Consider the following 19,969-nt stretch of genomic DNA (forward strand, 5'->3'; position numbering starts at 1 on the left):
TAGGTCCTGGTAGTACAAGCAGTCCGACCAGACAGACTTCAGAGTGCTATGGCACAATTTGCATGCAGGTCTCTGGGTAAGGTTAATAGTCCCGAAAATAATAATGCCTATTCAAAACATCATCTTACTGACAAAAATTGTGGGTTTTTTTTGCATACATACACGATATGGACAAAAGTATTTGGACGCTTGCGCATTACACCAACAGGGACTGTAATGACATTGTATTCAAATACATGTACTTTAATATGGAGTTGGTCCCCTTTTGCATTGATAAAAGCTTCCACTCTTCTTAGAAGGCTTTCCACAAGATGTTTGAGTGTTTCTGTGAGAATTAACTTATGCCCATTCATTCTGTAGAGTATTTATGAGGTCAGGCACTGATGTGGCACTAGAAGGCCTGGATTTCAATCTCCGTTACAGTTCATCCCAAAGGTGTTCGATGTGGTTGAGGTCAGGGCTCTGTGTGCGCCAGTCAAGTTCTTCCACACCGAACTCGTCAAACAATGTCTTTGTAGTCCTTGCTTTGTGCACTGGGGCACAGTCATGTTGGGATAGAAAAGGGCCTTCCCCAAACTGTTGCCACAAATTTGAAAGCATAGCATTGTCCAAAATGACTTGGTATGCTGAAGCATTAAGATTGACCTTCACTGATGATAAGGGGCCTAGCCCAAACCCTGATAAATAGCCCAATACCATTATCCCTCCTCCACCGAACTTCACAGTTGGTATAATGCAGTCAGGTAGGTAAAGTTCTTATGGGATCCGCCAAACCCAGACTCGCCCATCTGACTGCCAAACAGAGACGAGTGATTCGTTACTCCACAGAACACGCTTCCACTGCTCCACAGTCCAGTGTTGGTGTGCTTTACACCACTGCATCCGATGCTTAGCATTGGTCTTGGTGATGTGGGTTTCCAAAGCCAAGCGCTTTGGAAACCCATTCCATTAAGCTCCTGCCACACAGTTTTTTCACTTACATTAATGCCAGTGCAAGCTCGGAACTCTTTAGCTATGGGATCAGCAGAGCGTTGGCGACTTTTACTCACCATACACCTTAGCAGTCATTGAACCGCTCTGTGATTTTACGTGGTCTTCCGCTTCGTGGCAGAGTTACTGTTGTTCCTAAATGCTTCCACTTTCTAATAATATTACTTACAGTTGACCATGGAGTATCCAGCACTGATGAAATTTCATGAACCTACTTGCAAAGGTGGCATCCTATCACAGTACCACGCATCCTATCACAGTACCACGCATCCTATCACAGTACCACGCATCCTATCACAGTACCACGCATCCTATCACAGTACCACGCATCCTATCACAGTATTACCACGCATCCTATCACAGTACCACGCTTGAAGTCACTGAGCTCTTCAGAACGACCCATTTTGTATTACAAATGTATGTAAATGGAGACTCAATGGCTATGTGCTTGATTTTATACACCTTTGACAACAGGTCCGATTAAATTGAAACACCTCAATTCAATTGCTAACTGGTGTGGCCAAATACTTTTGTCTATATTGTGTATATACCGTGTAGCTAAACATTAAGTATTTGATATCCTTTTTGTTATACATAATGTATTGCACTATATTACCTTTTATTTTGCTTGGTATGGTATAATGCTGGCTAAATATGTCACAATCCAATCTGATCTGTGAGAAGTTTGGCTGTTCTCATCTCATTCAATGGGATGTATTCAGTTGTCCGTGATGTTGCTAAGATCATCGCAGACGCGCTTTTTTAATGTCACTATGGTAAAAAGTAATGCTCATTTTTTTCTTGCATCGCAATGGTGGCGGTAGCAAAAAATGAGTTACTTATGTAAAAATAAATCTGCACGAGGTGTAACGCAGCCCTTTTGGAGACACCTTTTGAGATTTGAAGTCCCCCCAATCTGATTAGATTTTAACTGTTTGAGTTGAGCCACAAATGTATGTATTTTTAACGTACAGTTAAGTATGCATAACTTTTAATGACTTTGGAGTGAAGACTCTTTTTGTTCATCTTTCAATGGAGAGATTATCTCTGTCACTGTGATTCTAGCTACAATATACCCATTGGAAATTACAGAGCACACCCCGTCTGTTGTTGATGGAAGCAGTGAGCAACAGTCTATTTTTTAGGGGGAAAAGAAAAAAGAGAGACTGCTGCTCACTGTTCGGAGTGGGGGATACAGTGATATGCCATACCGCCACTTCTACTGCGTTCATTGTAAAACTATCACATCATCATCACCATTTATATAGTGCCACTGATTCCACAGCGCTGTACAGTGAACTCATTCACATCAGTCCCTGCCCCATTGGAGTTTACAGTCTAAATTCCCTAACATACACACACAGAGAGACAGAGAGAGAGAGAGGGGTAGAGAGACTAGGGTCAATTTTGATAGCAGCCAATTAACCAACTAGTCACATTCCAGTCACTTCTAAATTTCCATATCCTCACCTTGACTACTGTATGTATGTATGTATGTATGTATATGTATTTATGTGCACACACACAGTTTATTATTGTACTTTAAATCTTTACCCTAAATAATTACTGTCATGTTTGTCTGTAAATCGCAGAGTTCATGCCATGTTTTGCAGTGGGAATAAAAACATTCTGTATAGTCTGAATCCAGATAGTAATTACACAAATTATCGTTTGATTATAGTTTAGTGATTCAATTAGTCTTTTTTGATGTAAATGAACATACATGGGGCATGAAAGCGGAGGAGGTGATGTGTTTACTGCATCTCCTGTAACCATAACAACACTTTCCGTGGCCTACACATCCACATGTCACATTGACAAATATAGGATAGCTATTCAGTTCATGGAAAAACATGTGAATATAAACTGCTTTCTTAAAAATATTTTTTTTTATTTGATTGCCCACAGACCTGCCAGTAATTCATTACTGTAATATATCTTGACACCAAACCTATGAGTTAGTAAAAATTGTTCTATATAGATTCATTACCGTGAATTTGTGAGATGCTGCAATGCTCAGCAACACCGCACAGTGGAGAAAACAGGACATACATAAAACAGGGGCATAAAAGATTGACAAAATGAAGGCAGACATAGAAACAAAAGGTAGAGATAGACTGTTATCTCCCTCATGAGAAGGGCTAACTGGAAGAGGAAACAGCTGAGACAAGAGGAGTGAGTGTAGCTCAGGGTGGATGCTGGGACAGTCTGAGGGTGCATTAGTGTGGGTAGTATAGGTGGGACTAGGGCAAGGTGGGAGTGTGTACTAGTGTGGGTAGTATAGGTGGGAGTAGGTTAGGGTGTGAGTGTGTACTAGTGTGGGTAGTATAGGTGGGAGTAGGGCAAGGTGTGAGTGTGTACTAGTGTGGGTAGTATAGGTGGGAGTAGGGTAAGGTGTGATGGTGCATTAATGTTAGTAGTATAGGTGAGAGTAGGGTAAGATGCAAGGGCGCATTACTGTGGGTAGTATAGGTGGGAGTAGGGTAAGGTGTGAGGGTATGCTAGTTTGGGTAGTATAGTTGGGAGTAGGACAAGGTGTGAGGGTTTGCTAGTGTGGGTAGTATAGGCAGGGCTGCCAAGAGGAATTCAGGGCCCCGCTACAACAAATTCATGGGGCCCCCCTTATAGTCGAGTACGCTAAAAAAACTTGCGCCGCCTTAAGGGGCGTGGCTAACACATCAAAATCACTAGGCTCTCAATTCGCCGGAGCGTCACATATGTCCAAGCACTCCTGACTTTCAGGACATCTAGCACCACAGTGTAGTATACAAAGAATGCAGTGTGTACACAAAGAGTTCAGTCTTGGCCTACACCTTACATCGGGCACAACACTCGCCAAAAATTGACATTGTCCCTACTAGAATCACAACATTTCACATACTGTCCTGCTCTCTCCTACCTGTTCTCACTTTCACCACCTGTGGCTGCATGTTTCTTTAGTTGCGACTTGTCTGCATCCTGGAATGCTGGGGGCCTTATTTGGAGAAAAAAAATGGCTACATTTAGATAATTCCAAACAACCCTGGCGTTAAATCAATACCACCCAAGATTAATAATTAGGCCTTCCTCCAGCTCCAATATTACAATAATGTGCCCCTTCATCATCGCCATGCCTTATGATCTCACTGCGCCCTCCATGCTGCTTTTGCCCCCTTCACCTGGCTCCCCTTCATCACACTATACTATGCTGCTCCCCCCCTTTTTCAATCCCACTGTGCCATGCCTCCCCCCCTTTTGAAGCCCACTGTGCCATGCTGCCCCCCGTTTTTTTAACCCCACTGTGCCATGCTGCCCCCCTTCTTTTTTAACCCCACTGTGACATGCGCCCCCCTGCTTTTTAACCCCACTGTGCCATGCTGACCCCTGTTTTTTAACCCCACTGTGCCATGCCGACCTGTTTTTTAACCCCTCTGTGCCATGCTGACCCGTTTTTTAACCCCTCTGTGCCATGCTGACCCCTGTTTTTTAACCCCACTGTGCCATGCTGACCCCTGTTTTTTAACCCCACTGTGCCATGCTGACCCCTGTTTTTTAACACCTCTTCCTTCCCCCTTCACTTACCTTTTCTTCTCTCTTCTTTCTTGGTCCTCTCTGCTGCTCTGTGCTCCATTGCTCCAGACTGACTGAATGCTGGGCGTGACATGATGACGTCACACCCGGCATTCAGACAGTCTGAATGGAGCACAGAGCAGCAGAGAGGAGGGACGCCGGCACCGCGATCACGTGAGTGCTTTTTTTTTTTTTTTTTAACTACCCTGCCCCCCCCCCCCCCCCCCAATGATCGGGCCCCCTGCCATGCCAGGGTAATTAGTACCCCCCCCCCCCTCTCGGCGGCCCTGAGTATAGGTGGGTGGAGGGTAAGATGTGAGGGCGTACCAGTGTGGGTAGTATAGGTGGTAGTAGGGCAAGGTGTGAGGATGTGCTAGTGCGGGTAGTATAGATGGGAGTAGGACAGGCGTGAGGGTGTACCAGTGTGGGTAGTATAGGTGGGAGTAGGGTAAACTCTAATAGAGTGATGGGGTTTCAGATAGCATTATTATGATTTATCAGTAATGCCTCAAGGCATAGAAAATAAATATTTCTCCCATCTACCCTTCCCACTTTTGTAATCACACGGTGGCTGTGTTTAATCATGGCTCGCTAACTGACGTGAAACCGAAACTACACTTCAACCAGAGGCAAAATAGAGCAAGTACAGGGATATTGTCCTCTGTAACTGTGAACAAAGGACAGGTTCTTTTTCCAGCACATTGAAGTTTAGTGCACATTAGAATGTGAAGAAGCAGAAGAGATTTTCACAGGTAACATTGTTCTCCGTGGCTGCTATATTTCGCCTCTGGCTTAATGTGTTTTGACAGGAATTATTACACCATGGTCAGACTCCCAGCACTGATACATAAACGGAGACAGCGTGTTCCCTGCACATTTGTGGAGTTGCAGTATATTATGAGGAAGAAATAAAAAACAATATCAAATTAAAATGTATGCATTTGTTTACGGACTCTTCAACTGCATCTGACTTGGGGTATTTGTCAGCCTTATAATTGCATCACTGATTTCAGTGTGGGGTGAATTAGACCACTGCTTACTACTTAAACAGTTCTGGAAAATGACAATCGGGTTGCTATGGATTACTACACATTTTTATGAGCACCAGGTTTCATTAAAGTCGCCCTATATTTGATGCAACAAATTAGGAACTTTGGAAATGAAATATCAGTATGCTTTCTCTATAACATGACTGTATTGAGACAATAACATATTTTTACTGCTAGGTTGCTTCTGGGATCCTGGGGCAGGAAATAAAACAACCCCCCCTTTGATTTGGCAGTAGGACTCATTGCTGTAATGCCATACCATTGGCACACATTCAGCTATCCATATTCAGACCTTTCCAACATCTAAGTTTATGGAATCAATTAAAAAGGAGTCAAACTTTTCTGGCTAAATCTATTTAATATTATCTTTTTTTTTAAAACATATTTACTTAATGAGTTCCTGTTCTAACTGCAATGAAGAATCCTATCATTTATTAAATCAATGTCTTGACTTCATTACGAACTAAAAAGTTTCCACTTAACCACAATTCCTTTGGTACACTGCCACTTGGATATTTAACGTAACTGGGGTATTAGAGAATTTTGCATGAAGAAACAAAGGAATGTTACATTTTTGTAGTAAACTGAGCTTTAAATGGTGACAGATAAATACAAATCTGCCTATCTTTAAAGGGGAGAGTATTGTCATTTTCTCAACAATAATTTGTGTAGCCAACATTAAGAGCATTTGTAATGAACTCTGTGTTATTGATTATATAGGTGTAGCAGGAGCTTCCTAACTGTAATTCTAAACATCAATTCAGCTGAACTGCTGTCATGTGTCAGGTTTCCCATTGGATGCAGTCATATTGGTCAATAAATTCTGGGGCCGGATTCATTAAGGATCTTAACTTCTTATTTCAGTCTCCTGGACAAAACCATGTTACAGTGCAAGGGGTGCAAATTAGTATTCTGTTTTGCACATAAGTTAAATACCGACTGTTTTTTCATGTAGAACACAAATATCAACTTTAAATGTCAGTGTACAAATAAGCTATCAAGTATTTGTGTGCTACATGAAAAACAGTCAGTACTAATTTGCACCCCTTGCATTGTAACATGGTTTTGCCCAGGAGACTGAAATAAGAAGTTTCTTAAGTTAAGATCCTTAATGAATCAGGCCCCTGGACTCTGGGCTCTTCTGGCTGAAAAAAGGTAGCAAAAAGCACTTTGATGACACCAGCAGAGCTACAGGACAGCTTCTTGCACCGGTTTGTTAACTGTAGACTTCCACAAGAGCATGCCTGCATTCTGCATTACCATGTGCATCCGTGTCTGCGCTTTATCCAACTATTAGTTGGATATCACTTCTGCAATAGATCTGGTAAAACTAAAATCATTGCTTCAAAGTTCTGCCCACTATCGGTTTTATTTCCTAGATAGAATTGTTAAACTACTGAAATAAAATGTAAAGTTTTATTGCAATCTGGACTCATTATTATCATTAGATTGATTACAACTAAAAAAAATTTTCTAGAAGACTCATTTCACACTGACTTTTAGATATCTTGCAGGTGAGATTGGAAAAGTATCTATTTATTTAGTTTATTGAGAGGATAAACTCCCTTAAAGACAACAGGCTAACTAAATAAACTAATAAACAAACTAAAAATAGTTTATTTATTTCAAGCTTTCCCATTTTCCCTATCCCCTAACAATGCTGAACACTTTAAGAAGATTTTAGTGTTTGCAAGAATGGTAGCAAAATCAATATACTAACTGTATCCCAAAATAATGGGCATTCCTTTGTATGTCCAATATCACTAAATGTTATGTAGCAGACTAAGTGGCCCTTTTGACACCAGTTGACAATCTCCATACACTTCTGCTGTAGGTTGCAATATGTCTTCAAGCAAACCTCTTGATCCACCAAGACTGCCCTTACTAAAGTTATCAAAGTTGGGTACTAAAACCCAATGACAGACAGCCAGACATGAGTTACCCCGACATTTTCAGTGCAAAGCGTGGGATCCCCGATATAGTGTCCATATCGATTGTTTAAAAAAATGATTGCTAATAATTCCGAGGCTTTAACATGCAGGCAGCAGGGAATGACGTTACTTTCAACGCCGACACTAGTCTTCCTGCACTTAAAGGCGCAATGGAAACAGGCGCCGCCTCTGCATTATAGAAACCTTCCTACGAAACATTGTACGAAAACTAAAGTCATTCCCTGCTGCCTGCATGTTAAAGCCTCGAAATTATTAAAAGTAATTTTTTTAAACAGTTGATATGGACACTATGTTGGGGATCCCACGCTTCTCACTGAAAATGTCGGGGTAACTCATGTCGGGCTGTCCGCCATTGGGGATATGAGTACCACCGAAGTGTAAGTGTCACTTACAATGCCATTGACTCTTCTGGCACACCCTTCACTCCATTAACATTTTTGGTGCTACTGTCTCCCGATCCACTTCCTAGCTCTCCAATCACTTGTTCTTGGTCTCTACCACCAGCTTCTTCTCCCCTCTTCTCCCTCTATAGACTGGGGTCATACAATGCTCTGTTCTTAGACCTCTGCCCTACACCTCCTCTCTTGGTGCATGGATCAACTCCTTCAGTCTCCTGTTCAACCTCAATGCTGATGACACTCAAATCTGTCACTCCTCTGCCTACCGCTTTCTTTCTCTCCTTTTGTGTCCAGCTGTCTTGCTGCCATTTACTCATGCTAAACATATCTGAAACTGAGTTCTTCACCTTTCCTCCTACTAGATACTCTGACCACACCCAACCTTTTGTATCTCTCAACACACAATCCTCTGTTCCTCATGTCCACTGCCTGAGTGTCACCATAGACTCCACCATCTCTGTTACTTCCCATATCCAGCCTCTCATCCACTCTTTCATTATCTCCCATCTTGTCTACTGTCTGACATCCTTGTGTTCTGCCTCCTGCATGTTCTGTGCTACACTTTGTTTATATTGTACTTTACCTATTGCATCTTATGCTAAATCATTAGGTATTATTGTCCCTGTCTTTCTCTTCTCTCCAAATGTCCTTAATACTTCACATTCAACTCTATAGTTCTATGACCCCTTTTTCTCCCCAGACTTTAGCCACCAACCATAGCTAGTGTAAGAATGTGTTTTATAATGTTCTCTTTACAATACTTCTAGCTGAAATATAGTATGCCACAATCAGTATATTGTTTTCATCATAATCAGATTCATAAGTGCGACAATTTCCATTAAATATTCCCCTCCAGACTTGACTACTATAAAAAGTTTTTTGTTGCGTCTTGTTTATAGGTCGCTAAACTCTTTCCATTATACAACATATTTACCTCTATTAAAAAGGGGAAAAAAATCTGTATACTGATACCACCTAAACAAGATGGCACATGGCCGAGGGCGTCTTACACCCTCGGCTTGTACCTTGCTTCTGTCTAAGTCAAATGTTGGACCTTATACATAAGTTGCAGGTGTTGGAGTCATATACCGGTATGTTGTATGAAAGACCCAGTCACTTGGGTCAGACCTGCCATGTCTTCCTGATAGGCAACAAAACTATGCCAAAAAACTTGGCCACCTTCCCCATGCTGGGTTATATATTTACCATATCTACATTACTTCTAATTTAGTTATTGCTACATTATGGGAAACCATCACTGTATGGAATCTTTGGATTGTTATCATTTAGAAACATATATAAATCTTGGTTGGTAAATGTATCTCCTCTGCTGCTCTTATAACTATTTCGACATCCTGGATGGTCCTCATAGGGCAGTAGACTCACACAATACCCATCCTCTATCATGTCTTTCTCCTACTTCTTTTTCACTGTCTTTCCTGATGTTTTATTTCTCTTTTTTTTTACAATTTTGAAGTGGAAAATGTTAAAACTTCAAAAGGAAAAATGATAGAAATTGATAATATGCTGCCTCTTCTCTCCCCTAAAGCAGCATATTCAATTTATATTAAGAGTGATAGGCTGGACACTGTGCTACTGTATTATAGCAGCGTTTATGGCGTCTCTTGGGAAGTTGAGAGCAGATTCCATTGTGCTGACAGCAGTTGGCCCTGGCTTAGAGAAAACTGTTTTTTTTTTGTAATCTACAGGTCTGTACAGATGGGTAGATTCATACATGGGACATTGGCAGTAATTTGTTGCAGCATTTTATGTCCTATATCGGCACCACTTCCAATAGTTCCTTTCAGATTAAGTGAAGCATCAGCCTCAGAAGTTACTGCAAATCCCATAACCTTTGCTCTCATAGCTTCACAGTTAGCTACTATAATGCAGCATGGGGAAGGTATTACAATGTGCAGCTTTCAAACAGATCATCGGAAACATTCTAAAATATCACATTATATTGTTATAGTATTATAAAGGAATAATTATAGTATTATATAGCAAATCCTTTATATAAACTAAATATATAGATTTCTTCAGCTTGCTCCATTGTGCACTTTTTCGGCAGAAACTCTTTTCCATTATGAGTCTGGGAGCAAATATGATATTGAATTTTGAGTGTGTTATAGATTATATATATATATATATATATATATATATATATATATATATATATATATATATATATATATATATATATAATCTATAAGATTTGTCCACCTAAGGTCACTGGAATAATGTTGACTATATTAATGTATATATTTGTGTGGGGACTTCTTGGAAACAATTCTACAGAAACAAACAAACCAATGTAGACTAATAAAATTGTCTGTATTCCCTTTAAGTGTCTCTTTTTCTGTTATTGTTTTACCTAGGTCTAAAAGAACTATCTCCGGCACCTCTTAATTTGAAGCGTCTTAGTAAAGATACGCTGGCCATTGAACCCATTCTAATAATTATATCTCCGGGAGCTGACCCATCCCAGGAACTACAAGAACTGGCCAGTGCTGAAGTTGGGAGAGAGTGTTACCGGGAAGTGAGTGTACAGGGACACCTCTCTGGCTGGTTTAGAAAACATTTTCATTTAAGAATGGTATCTTCTAAATGGAATGGAGGCCTTTGCATTGGTACTGGTTTTTAATGCAGAAGTGAAATGCAAGACTTGTGTGTTAATAGGATTTCCTCCTAGATAATATGAAACATAAAACTTTGTAGGATTCAGGGTACAGTGCGTTCATTGCACTGTATACATGCAGCATATTGAGCAGTAGCATCGACTAGGTGCCGTTTTCAACATTGTCTTCTTACTAATCCATCAAGGAAAAGGGAAATGTTGTTAACCATCAATAACTGACGTTCAGTAAAGATTTAGTAAAATGTTTGCATGTCAGTAAAACTTGATGACAACCTATGACACTAGTAAATGTCAGAAAGCATTCGCCACATAGGGTTATGAGTCCCCTATCTCCAGTCTCTGGACCCTTTATCTATATAGATTCTACCGTTTTCACTTTTGATACATTTTAGAAGTACATTAATGTGTAAAAATGTGTTTCCATCTGTACATTGTTATAAAATTGTCAGTATAGAATGTTTTTAAGTGATGTCACCGTGGAAAGGGAATCCTTTTGCTCTCCTGTAGGACATAATTAGCGCTTGGTCCTTAGCACTTGTTAAAGGACAGCAGGACAGATATGGGTTCCTGTATCTAATAGAAACAGCAGGATTCTAAAGCAATGTTCCAGCTTATTGTAGAATAGATGTGGGACTTACTGCCCCATGGTAATAACATGGACTCTTAGTAGAGCTAGTGGGCAAAAGGATACATTTCTGTTACGAACAGTATTAACTGGGTCTTTTAACAGTGTATTACCCCAAATATCCTTGGTGTGTTTCTTTCATTAATATTATTATTTTTATTGATTTGTAAGGTGTCAGAGTGTAGCGCAGGACTGGACAGTGGGAAAGGCAGGGTATATGGAAAACAGGGACATATACAGTAGGAAAATAAATGCTGACATGAAAACAATGAGTAGGGGGGGCCTGCTTATAAGGAGAGCTTGCATTCTAATTAGAAGAGTGCACAGCTGAGATAGGAGGAGCGAATGCGGCTCAGAGTGGAAATTAGGATAGTTGTATGGGAGCTTTAGTGTGGGTATTATAGGTGGGAGTAGGAGAAAAGTGTTTAAAGATTTGAAAGCTGTGGGAGAGTCTGATCGGGCATTGTAGGGAATTCCATAAGCGGGTTTTGGCACGAGAGAAGTCTTGTTAGGTGGGAGTGAGAGGTGGTTACCAGAGACGATGCAATGTGTTATCAGGAAAGTCAGATCTTTTTCACTTGAAAGTATACACTTCAGGTCAACAGGTTTTTCTCTTGCACAGCCATTTGGGGGATTTTGCTTACCATGGGGTATCGAGGGAGCTGTGCTGGGAGTAAGGCACTAAATTCTAACAACTTCTCTGGCCTGCTCCCTTCCCTCTATGCCTCCCTGGACGGAGGACAGTAAGTTTTTTTTATAGTGCCTACAGAGTAGAGAACTTTTAATTTAGTGAAAACCGTGTATGGGTCGGGAGGCCGTCAACGCTTCCATGCCAACCCCCACTCTCCAGCTTCCTGGCTACCCGGCAAACGGGTCATTTGGTTGCAGAAACACAATGAATGGGGACCCAGAAGCTGCACCAGGACAGGTGTCCCTTCTAACAGACCGTGTAAAAGTCAGGCTCATTACTGGTTCCAGGGGTTAGGAAAGTCCAATTCGGAACACACCCCTCAAGAGGAAGGGGATAGTCTGGAAGACTCTGACTACGAGTACCAGGGAGGACGATTTCTCCAGTAGAGGGGGTGGAGGACCGTATTTTAGTGGCCCAACAATCCCTGAATATTTCTGATATGGAGCTGGTGAGTCCAGAGGTTTCCCTGTTTAAGTGGAAGAAGATTCTGCCTTTTTTTTTCCTTCCTCCCCGCAGTTATCCGAAATATGGGGTGAGGTGAGTATAAAACCTGATGGCAGATTTCAGGCTCCGGTTCTCATACCCCTTCTCAGATGCAGACATTGCATCATGGGAGACTCAGTGATGCCCCCATTGCACATCTGGCGAAATCCACTACCATTCCTATCCCTAGTGTTGCTGCCTTAAAAAACATGGATAGAGAATGTGAAGGGATTTTGAAATCTATTTATTAACCTCTGGTGGAAGCCGCCTAGGTTATCACTGTGGTAGAAAAGTGGGCGAGCACAGTCAGTGAAGGCGTATAGACGGTGATACCTAGATATGAACTGACATCAGTAGCCGAGCATATTAAAGGAAGCATCCGAGTACTTAGGCGACGCTGTTCTTGACACTGATCTGGGTCTGTCCAGGATCTCTTCCGTGGCAATAGTGGCCATATGTACTCACTGGCTCAGATCTTGGGAGGCAAATGCAGAATCTAAGAAAGCCTTAGAGGCATTGCCCTTTGATGGAAGGGTACACTTTGGTACAGAATTTTACGAAATTATTTCTCAGGCTGCTAGAGGGAAGAGTTCTCCACTTCCAGTTAATGCCCCCTAGGACTAGGGGCCGGAGATTCTCGTCCTTTCCCTTTGTTGGTAGATTCAGGAGAGCTGCCGTGAGAGGACAGTCCTTGCGCCACAGAAGGAGCCTCATAGGGATAGGCAGGCCTGGACAGGAAGATGTCCTGGACGGAGGTCAGCAGGCAAACAGCCTACATGACTTCCCTCTTCTCCTGTCCGGACATTCAGTGGTGGGGGCTCGTCTCTTGCTCTTTCGGGACCAGTGGATCTGTTCTTCTCCAGGTGCCTGGGTAATGGGCATTGTGGTCACAGGTTATGCTCTGAGTCTCTTGGGGATGCCTTCAAAGTATTTCCTCTCCACTCCCCTTACACTAAACGGTACCAGGAGAATGACCCTTCAGGCAGCCATTTAATCCCTGTTATCATCAGGAGTGATTGTCCCAGTTCCGAAAGAGTAAAGAGGTTTGGGTTTTTTCCGCAAACCTTTTTCTTGTGCAAAAGCCAGATTTGTCCTTCTACCTCATCCTGAATCTGAAGTTCCTCAACAATACTAGCCAGCTTCTTTTAAAGTGGCAATGCCGGCTGTCATGTAAGGTAAGTGTTAGGGTTAGGGTTAGGCATCGTGTTAGGGTTAGGGATTGTCAGCTGGAATTGCCGTTTTAAAAACTTCTAATATGTCGGTCGCCAAATTCAATGACGTAAAATCACAGTCCTGTTATTACTTCTGATCGGTATCTTTGAGAACACAGTTAGATAGTTCTTTTGTCATTAAAGAGGTAAGTCTGGATTTTTTTAATGTCCGGTGGAGTCACGTTCTTTTGTCTACGAAGTCGTTGTCGGTGTTATTAGCACCGATAATTAGTACCCCACCCTACTAAACTGCAGGTTTGAAAAAGTGGATATGTTGCCTATAGCAACCAATCAGATCCTAGCTGTCATTTTGTAGAATGTACTAATTAAATGACAGCTAGAATCTGATTGGTTGCTATAGGCAACATCTCGACTTTTTCAAACCTGTAGTTTAGTAAATCTTGCCCCAGGTGTCTAAAGGTGTTTTTGCCCCAGGACAAGAATCTGCCCGTTCAAAAACAAGTGTAAACCTTGTTATCCTTCAAATATGTTTCCTTTAATGCATGAAACTTATAGGACGTATGGAGTTTTGTTTTGAAGTGGTACAGTTTGCTCGCTTCCAATCACGGCTCTTCCAAAACGAGACACCAGCAAGATGGTTGAGGTCCGACCTTCAGTTGGTGACACAGTTTTTCCGTCTGTCGCCAATAACATGTCAGTCTCTCATGTGGTGGCTACAAGTGAGAAATCTCAGTCAGGGCGCCCCTTCACGGTATGGGACTGGACCATGGTAACTACAGACGCCGGTCTACATGACTGGGGTGTGGTGACACTGTACCTCTGTCTTCACCAGGGCTTAGTATGGCTGGCTTTGACAGAAAAGCGTTTCTCTGACAGGGTCATCCAGATGATGATTACGGCCAGGAAACCGGCATCTTCCCCAAATTATCACCGGGTTTGGAAGTCCTACATAGGCTAGTGTAAATGGCGAGGTACACCCACCTCTTCGTTCCATCTGACTCTGTTTTTCTTTTCTCCAGAATGGCCTGGGCAAGGGCCTGTGTTTGGGTTCTCTTAAGGTTCAGGTCTCGGCATTGTCTGTCTTTTTCCAAAGACGATTGGCTGTGTTGCCGGAGCTCCACACCCTCCTTCAGGAGATCCTTCACGTCCAACCACCTTTTGTTTTGCCGGTGGCGCCGTGGGACCAGAATTTGGTTCTTTCAGCATTGCAGAAGGCGCCATTTGAACCTTTTGGAATCTGTTCCCTTAAAAATTCTGTCTTGGAAGGTTTCCTTTTTACTTGTGTTTCTGCGAGACGGGTCTCTGAGTTGGCGGCCCTGTCCTGCAGGTCACCCTTTTTTATTTTTCTTGGGTACAGAGCGGTTTTGCGCCTCTTTCCAACCCAGGCTGGTGTCCAAATTTCACATCAACCAGGATATTGTTATACGTGCATGGCCCTGGGACTTGTAGTGCGGTTCGTCAGGCTTATTTCTCAGAGGGATCTCCAGTTTCAGATGAGTGAGTTCTCTGTACAGTGCTGTGGAATAAGTGGCGCTATATAAATAAATGATGATGAGGATCTTACTCCACCAGATCGGTCAGCCCCTCCTGGGCAGTGCGATATGGAGCCTCGGTCGAGCAAGCGTTTCGGCAGCTACCACGTCTTCCGTCCTCACATTCACCAGATTCTGTTGCTTCAACGACTTTGTCTCAAAAGACCATAGCCTTATTCCGAAAGTGTTGTGCGCAGCACGGTCTGAGCGTACTCACCCATAGGGGCAGCTTTGGATTGTCCCCATGGTCAGCAGTGTCCCTCAAATGCTGATCAAGAGAATAGAAGATTTTGGTACTCACCGTAAAATCCGTTTCTCTTATCCCATTTGGGGGACATTGCGCTCCCACCCTTCTGGGCAGTGTCCCCCAAATGGGTTAAGAGAAACGGTTCTGATAATTTTCGGTTGTATGTTTTGGTTGTAACTTTAGTCCTATCCTTAGAGATTTGTTAGATAAATAAACTGATCGTCCTCTATCCACGGGTCATAGAGGGGAGGGAGCAGGCCATACAAGTTGTTAGAATTCAGTGCCTTACTCCCAGCACAACACCTTCTATACCATGGTCAGCAGTGTCCCCTAAATGGGTTAATAGAAACAGATTTTACGGTCAGTACAAAAATCCTTATTAGGAATATGTCAAAAGAAAGCAAAACTTCTCTTTTATGACCTGAGCCATCTGCATGCTGTATCTGCATATGGGTGTCAAGTACACAATGATTTGTTCTTTATGCTGTTATCCTTATTTACCTGTAGACAAAGTGGCCAAACGATGTATTAAAGTGGATCTGAAAGCCTATTTTTTTGCTGCTTATTTAAATGAAACCATCATCTTTCCATTTGTTATAATGAACATATAGAGCCATATGTAATAGCTATGAATTTGCTGACTTCAGTGGATATGAAAAGCAGCAAGAAATAATTGTTTGTTTGCAGGTGGCGATGGGACAGGGCCAAGCTGAGCTGGCTGTACAAACACTGAGGGAATCTGCCCGGGAAGGAGAGTGGCTGTGTCTGAAGAATCTGCATCTTGTCATCTCTTGGCTGCCAGTCCTGGAAAAGGCGAGTCAGACAAAAATAGCTTCCAAATTAATCTAGTTTTGTTTTCCATTTTCTTAGGTTATTTTTCATATTCATTCATGAACTCCCCATTTAAGCTTTAGAACAACCGCTGGGAGTAATGTCATAATTAGTTAAGCAGCATAATATGTTCCATGACATAATAGTTTAGTGCAAACCGAGCAATATCCATAAAAGACCTTTATGCTTTTGAAAAAATAGTTGCGCTAAGGCTATTTGCTATGAGCTGACAAAGCATGCTGGAACTTGTAGTTTAACAACACCTAGCGAGCTGCAGGTTGTCCAGGTCTACGCTAGCCAATCACAGACGTGCGTTTTCCCTGGCAGATGAAACTTTGACATCATCCATACATAGGTCCCCAAAAACCCAAAACATTCATAATGCAACAAAATATTTATAATTTTCACACATGGATTTTTTTCTTCATGTAAACCAACTGGAATCAAGTTTAATAGAATTTATATCCTACTGACTGTTATAGATCCACCGTTTGTACTGCAAAAAAAATAAAACATTTAATGACCAGCTTGTTCCTGTGTTGAGAGGGAATAAATTATATGTAGCAAATACCCAAGCCTATTGCTTATTTGGCAAAATACATGTTTGCATGCAAGACTTGAAAGCTACCTGCAGGGAATTTGATTTGCTTGCCGGGGTGGATGTATCTGACTGTGAAATAATAATAAGACTTTTTATAAGTTCTTTGTTCACCATCTGGTCTTTGTGATACTGGATGCGTCTCTTTGCACCAATTGTCTGCCTGCAATTCTCTGCTACAAACGCACTCTGATTTCTGTGGGAGAAGGGTGCCACTAAAAATATTCTACAACATATTTTACAAATTTATACATTTTGCATTATTTTTTTTATAAAATATTTTTTTTTAAATTCTATACCGTGTTTATTTACAGTATATATATTTCTGTATTAACCGTATGCCATTTTCTTTGTCATTCAACAGGAATTAAACACTCTTCAGCCAAAACCTAGCTTCCGTCTGTGGCTTACTGCTGAAGTGCACCCAAAATTTACCCCAATTTTACTGCAGTCAAGTTTGAAGATAACGTACGAGGTAAACCTGTGATCTTATTCATAAAGGGACAGCATGGGGTGTGTTCTCAAGAGAACATTTGTTGAGAACAATTATTGCTTTTTATTGGGCCCGGCAACCTCTCCAAATGAATCTAGTTTTATTCCGTTTTTCATATTCATTCATGAACTCACAATTTTAGCTTTAGAACAACTGCTCGGAGTAATGTCATAATTAGTTAAGCAGCATATTATGTCCCATGACATAATAGTTTAGTGCAAACCGAGCAATAGCCATAATAGACCTTTTGCTTTTGAATAAATAGTTGCTCTACTGCTATTTGCTATGAGCTGACAAAGCATGCTGGAGCTTCATCATCATCATCATCATCACCATTTATTTATATAGCGCCACTGATTCCGCAGCGCTGTACAGAGAACTCATTCACATCAGTCCCTGCCCCATTGGAGCTTATAGTCTAAATTCCCTAACATACACACAGACAGAGAGAGAGAGAGAGACTAAGGTCAGTTTTGATAGCAGCCAATTAACCTACTAGTATGTTTTTGGAGTGTGGTAGGAAACCGGAGCACCCGGAGGAAACCCACGCAAACACGGGGAGAACATACAAACTCCACACAGATAAGGCCATGGTCGGGAATTGAACTCATGACCCCAGTGCTGTGGGCAGAAGTGCTAACCACTGAGCAACCGTGCTGCCCATTTGTAGTTTCACAACACCTAGCGAGGCACAGGTTGTCCAGGCCTACTCTATCCAATCACAGACAAGTGTTTTACCTCACAGATTAAACTCCTACATTTTTTCTGATCATTTTAAGCAGCAGAAATTCGCATCTTGTGAAATGTAGATATGACATCAGCTATACATAGGTCCACAAAAACCCCAAAACATTCATAATTCAACAAAATATTTAGAATTTGAGTACACAGTTTGTTTTGTTTTCTTCAAGTAAACTGGAATCAAGTTTAATACAATTTATATCCTACTGATTGTTATAGATGTACAGTTTCTAATGCAAAAAATACACTTTTGTGCCCAATATCCCACCTATCAATTCTACCTAGCAGCAAGTGACATCACTAGTATGAGGCCCATTGTCAGTGAAGTAAATGTTAACTTATTATTTCACAGCTTTCTCTATATAAAGATGTCCATCACATTGCATTATGAACAAGTTACAATTGTTGTTTTCTACTCTGCAAATAGTTATCACATATCATAAGGTCAGGAAGCTGATGTGTGTGAAATGTTTTAAATCCATTGGACTCAAATAAAAATAGCAAACCACTAATCCCATCTGTGGCTGGGTGTGTTCTGTAATATTATATTGGTCACGTTTTATTACTTTATACTTGCTGGGTGGTTCCAAGCTCATACACTGAATAAATATATTATTTAAAGTAGCACTAAACCTCATTGTTCACATTTAATACAATACCTAAAGTCATACCATCTATCCCATTTTATTTTGAACTGACAGCCCCAACATACATCATGTCATGCAGCTTTGGTGTTTACTCTATGTTACTAGGGTGTAGTCACTGCTTTCCACAATGGTTGCAGCACATGTATCGTTGATCGCCATAACTCTGTGGCCCCTTCAACCATCTTATGTGACATTGGACAATGCAACAAAGACTGTTCATAGTTATCTTGGCTGTGGTACATTTTCACATAAACATCTATACATGGTCATGCATGGTAATATGAGGAGCCATGTATACATTTGATACATTTAGGTACATATGTTTGTATCTTATTATGAAAGCAGGTGGCCAGGACTGAGAATCGGGGTGTTCCTAGCTGAATGCGGGCTAGGCGCACTTGTGTATCTCTTACTGTGCCCACATCCAGAAATAACATTCCTCTTTGTGGGATGAGACATTTAAATAAGCCTTTAAAGAGTGGAGAGGGCATATTTCCAACTTTTCCATCTGGATCCCAAGTCCTCCAAAAGACTTACAAAGGCACCTCCAAAATGTATATGGGGTAAAAATATATCATACTTGACAACTTTTCCTCCTTGGCTTCAGGGAGATCCCGGGGGAGGTGGGTGTGAGGGGGCGGGGCTTGACAATCACTTATCTATTGCGGGGACGAGAACCGGGAGGTTGCCCTGCTCGCCCGGGAGGTCTCCCAGAAATGTGTGAGTCTCCCTGACATTCTGGGACAGTAGGCAACTATACGTTAAAGAAAAGCAGCTAATGAATCTCTAGAGACTGAAGTGTCTTTTACATTTCTGTCTCCATTACTGAAGTCATGTTGTCTTACCTGTCAGTCTTTGATTAAATTTTGGTCTCCATGAAAATGGTCACCTCCATAGGCATCAATACATGGACATAGGACACAATTTCTGAACTGTGTCATCATGCCACAGATGGCGAAGCCAGCCACGTCTTGTACTGGCTCAGCATCAGGGAGAATGCCAGACTCTTCAGGGAGTGAGGGAGATCACCCCTATTTCAGGGAGTCTCCCTGACATTCAGGGAGAGTTGGCAAGTATGAAATATATTGAATATAGATAAAATATATAGTGATAATGTTGCTTCCTCTAAACCAGCCTTTGTTGGTTCTTATTCTGAATCTCCAGTCCAACCAACACTACCAAATATGTTGTTCCTTTTCTAGATCAACCCTGAAACATACTTTGTGTGGTTTTTTTTTTACTTCCTTTCCATTCATGTATTAATTAACACTGTATTTAGATTTTACTGCCACAAAAGCCCTCGCAGATTGGTATAATTTCTCCAATCTCACAA

At 41.5% G+C, this 19,969-nt stretch overlaps 1 protein-coding gene across 1 annotated transcript in view; it reads left to right on the plus strand.

Moving 5' to 3' along the window:
• The window catches only part of DYNC2H1 (dynein cytoplasmic 2 heavy chain 1), a 350,876-nt gene that overhangs the window by 198,906 nt on the left and 132,001 nt on the right, over positions 1–19,969 (plus strand). Inside the window, exons 77-80 of the mRNA XM_075198801.1 lie at positions 4–76; positions 10,317–10,477; positions 16,014–16,139; positions 17,120–17,230. Coding sequence (XP_075054902.1) covers positions 4–76; positions 10,317–10,477; positions 16,014–16,139; positions 17,120–17,230 — 471 coding nt within the window. The remainder of the gene's footprint in view (positions 1–3; positions 77–10,316; positions 10,478–16,013; positions 16,140–17,119; positions 17,231–19,969) is intronic.

Source organism: Mixophyes fleayi, chromosome 2 (genome assembly GCF_038048845.1).
Source record: "Mixophyes fleayi isolate aMixFle1 chromosome 2, aMixFle1.hap1, whole genome shotgun sequence".
NCBI lineage: Eukaryota > Metazoa > Chordata > Amphibia > Anura > Limnodynastidae > Mixophyes > Mixophyes fleayi.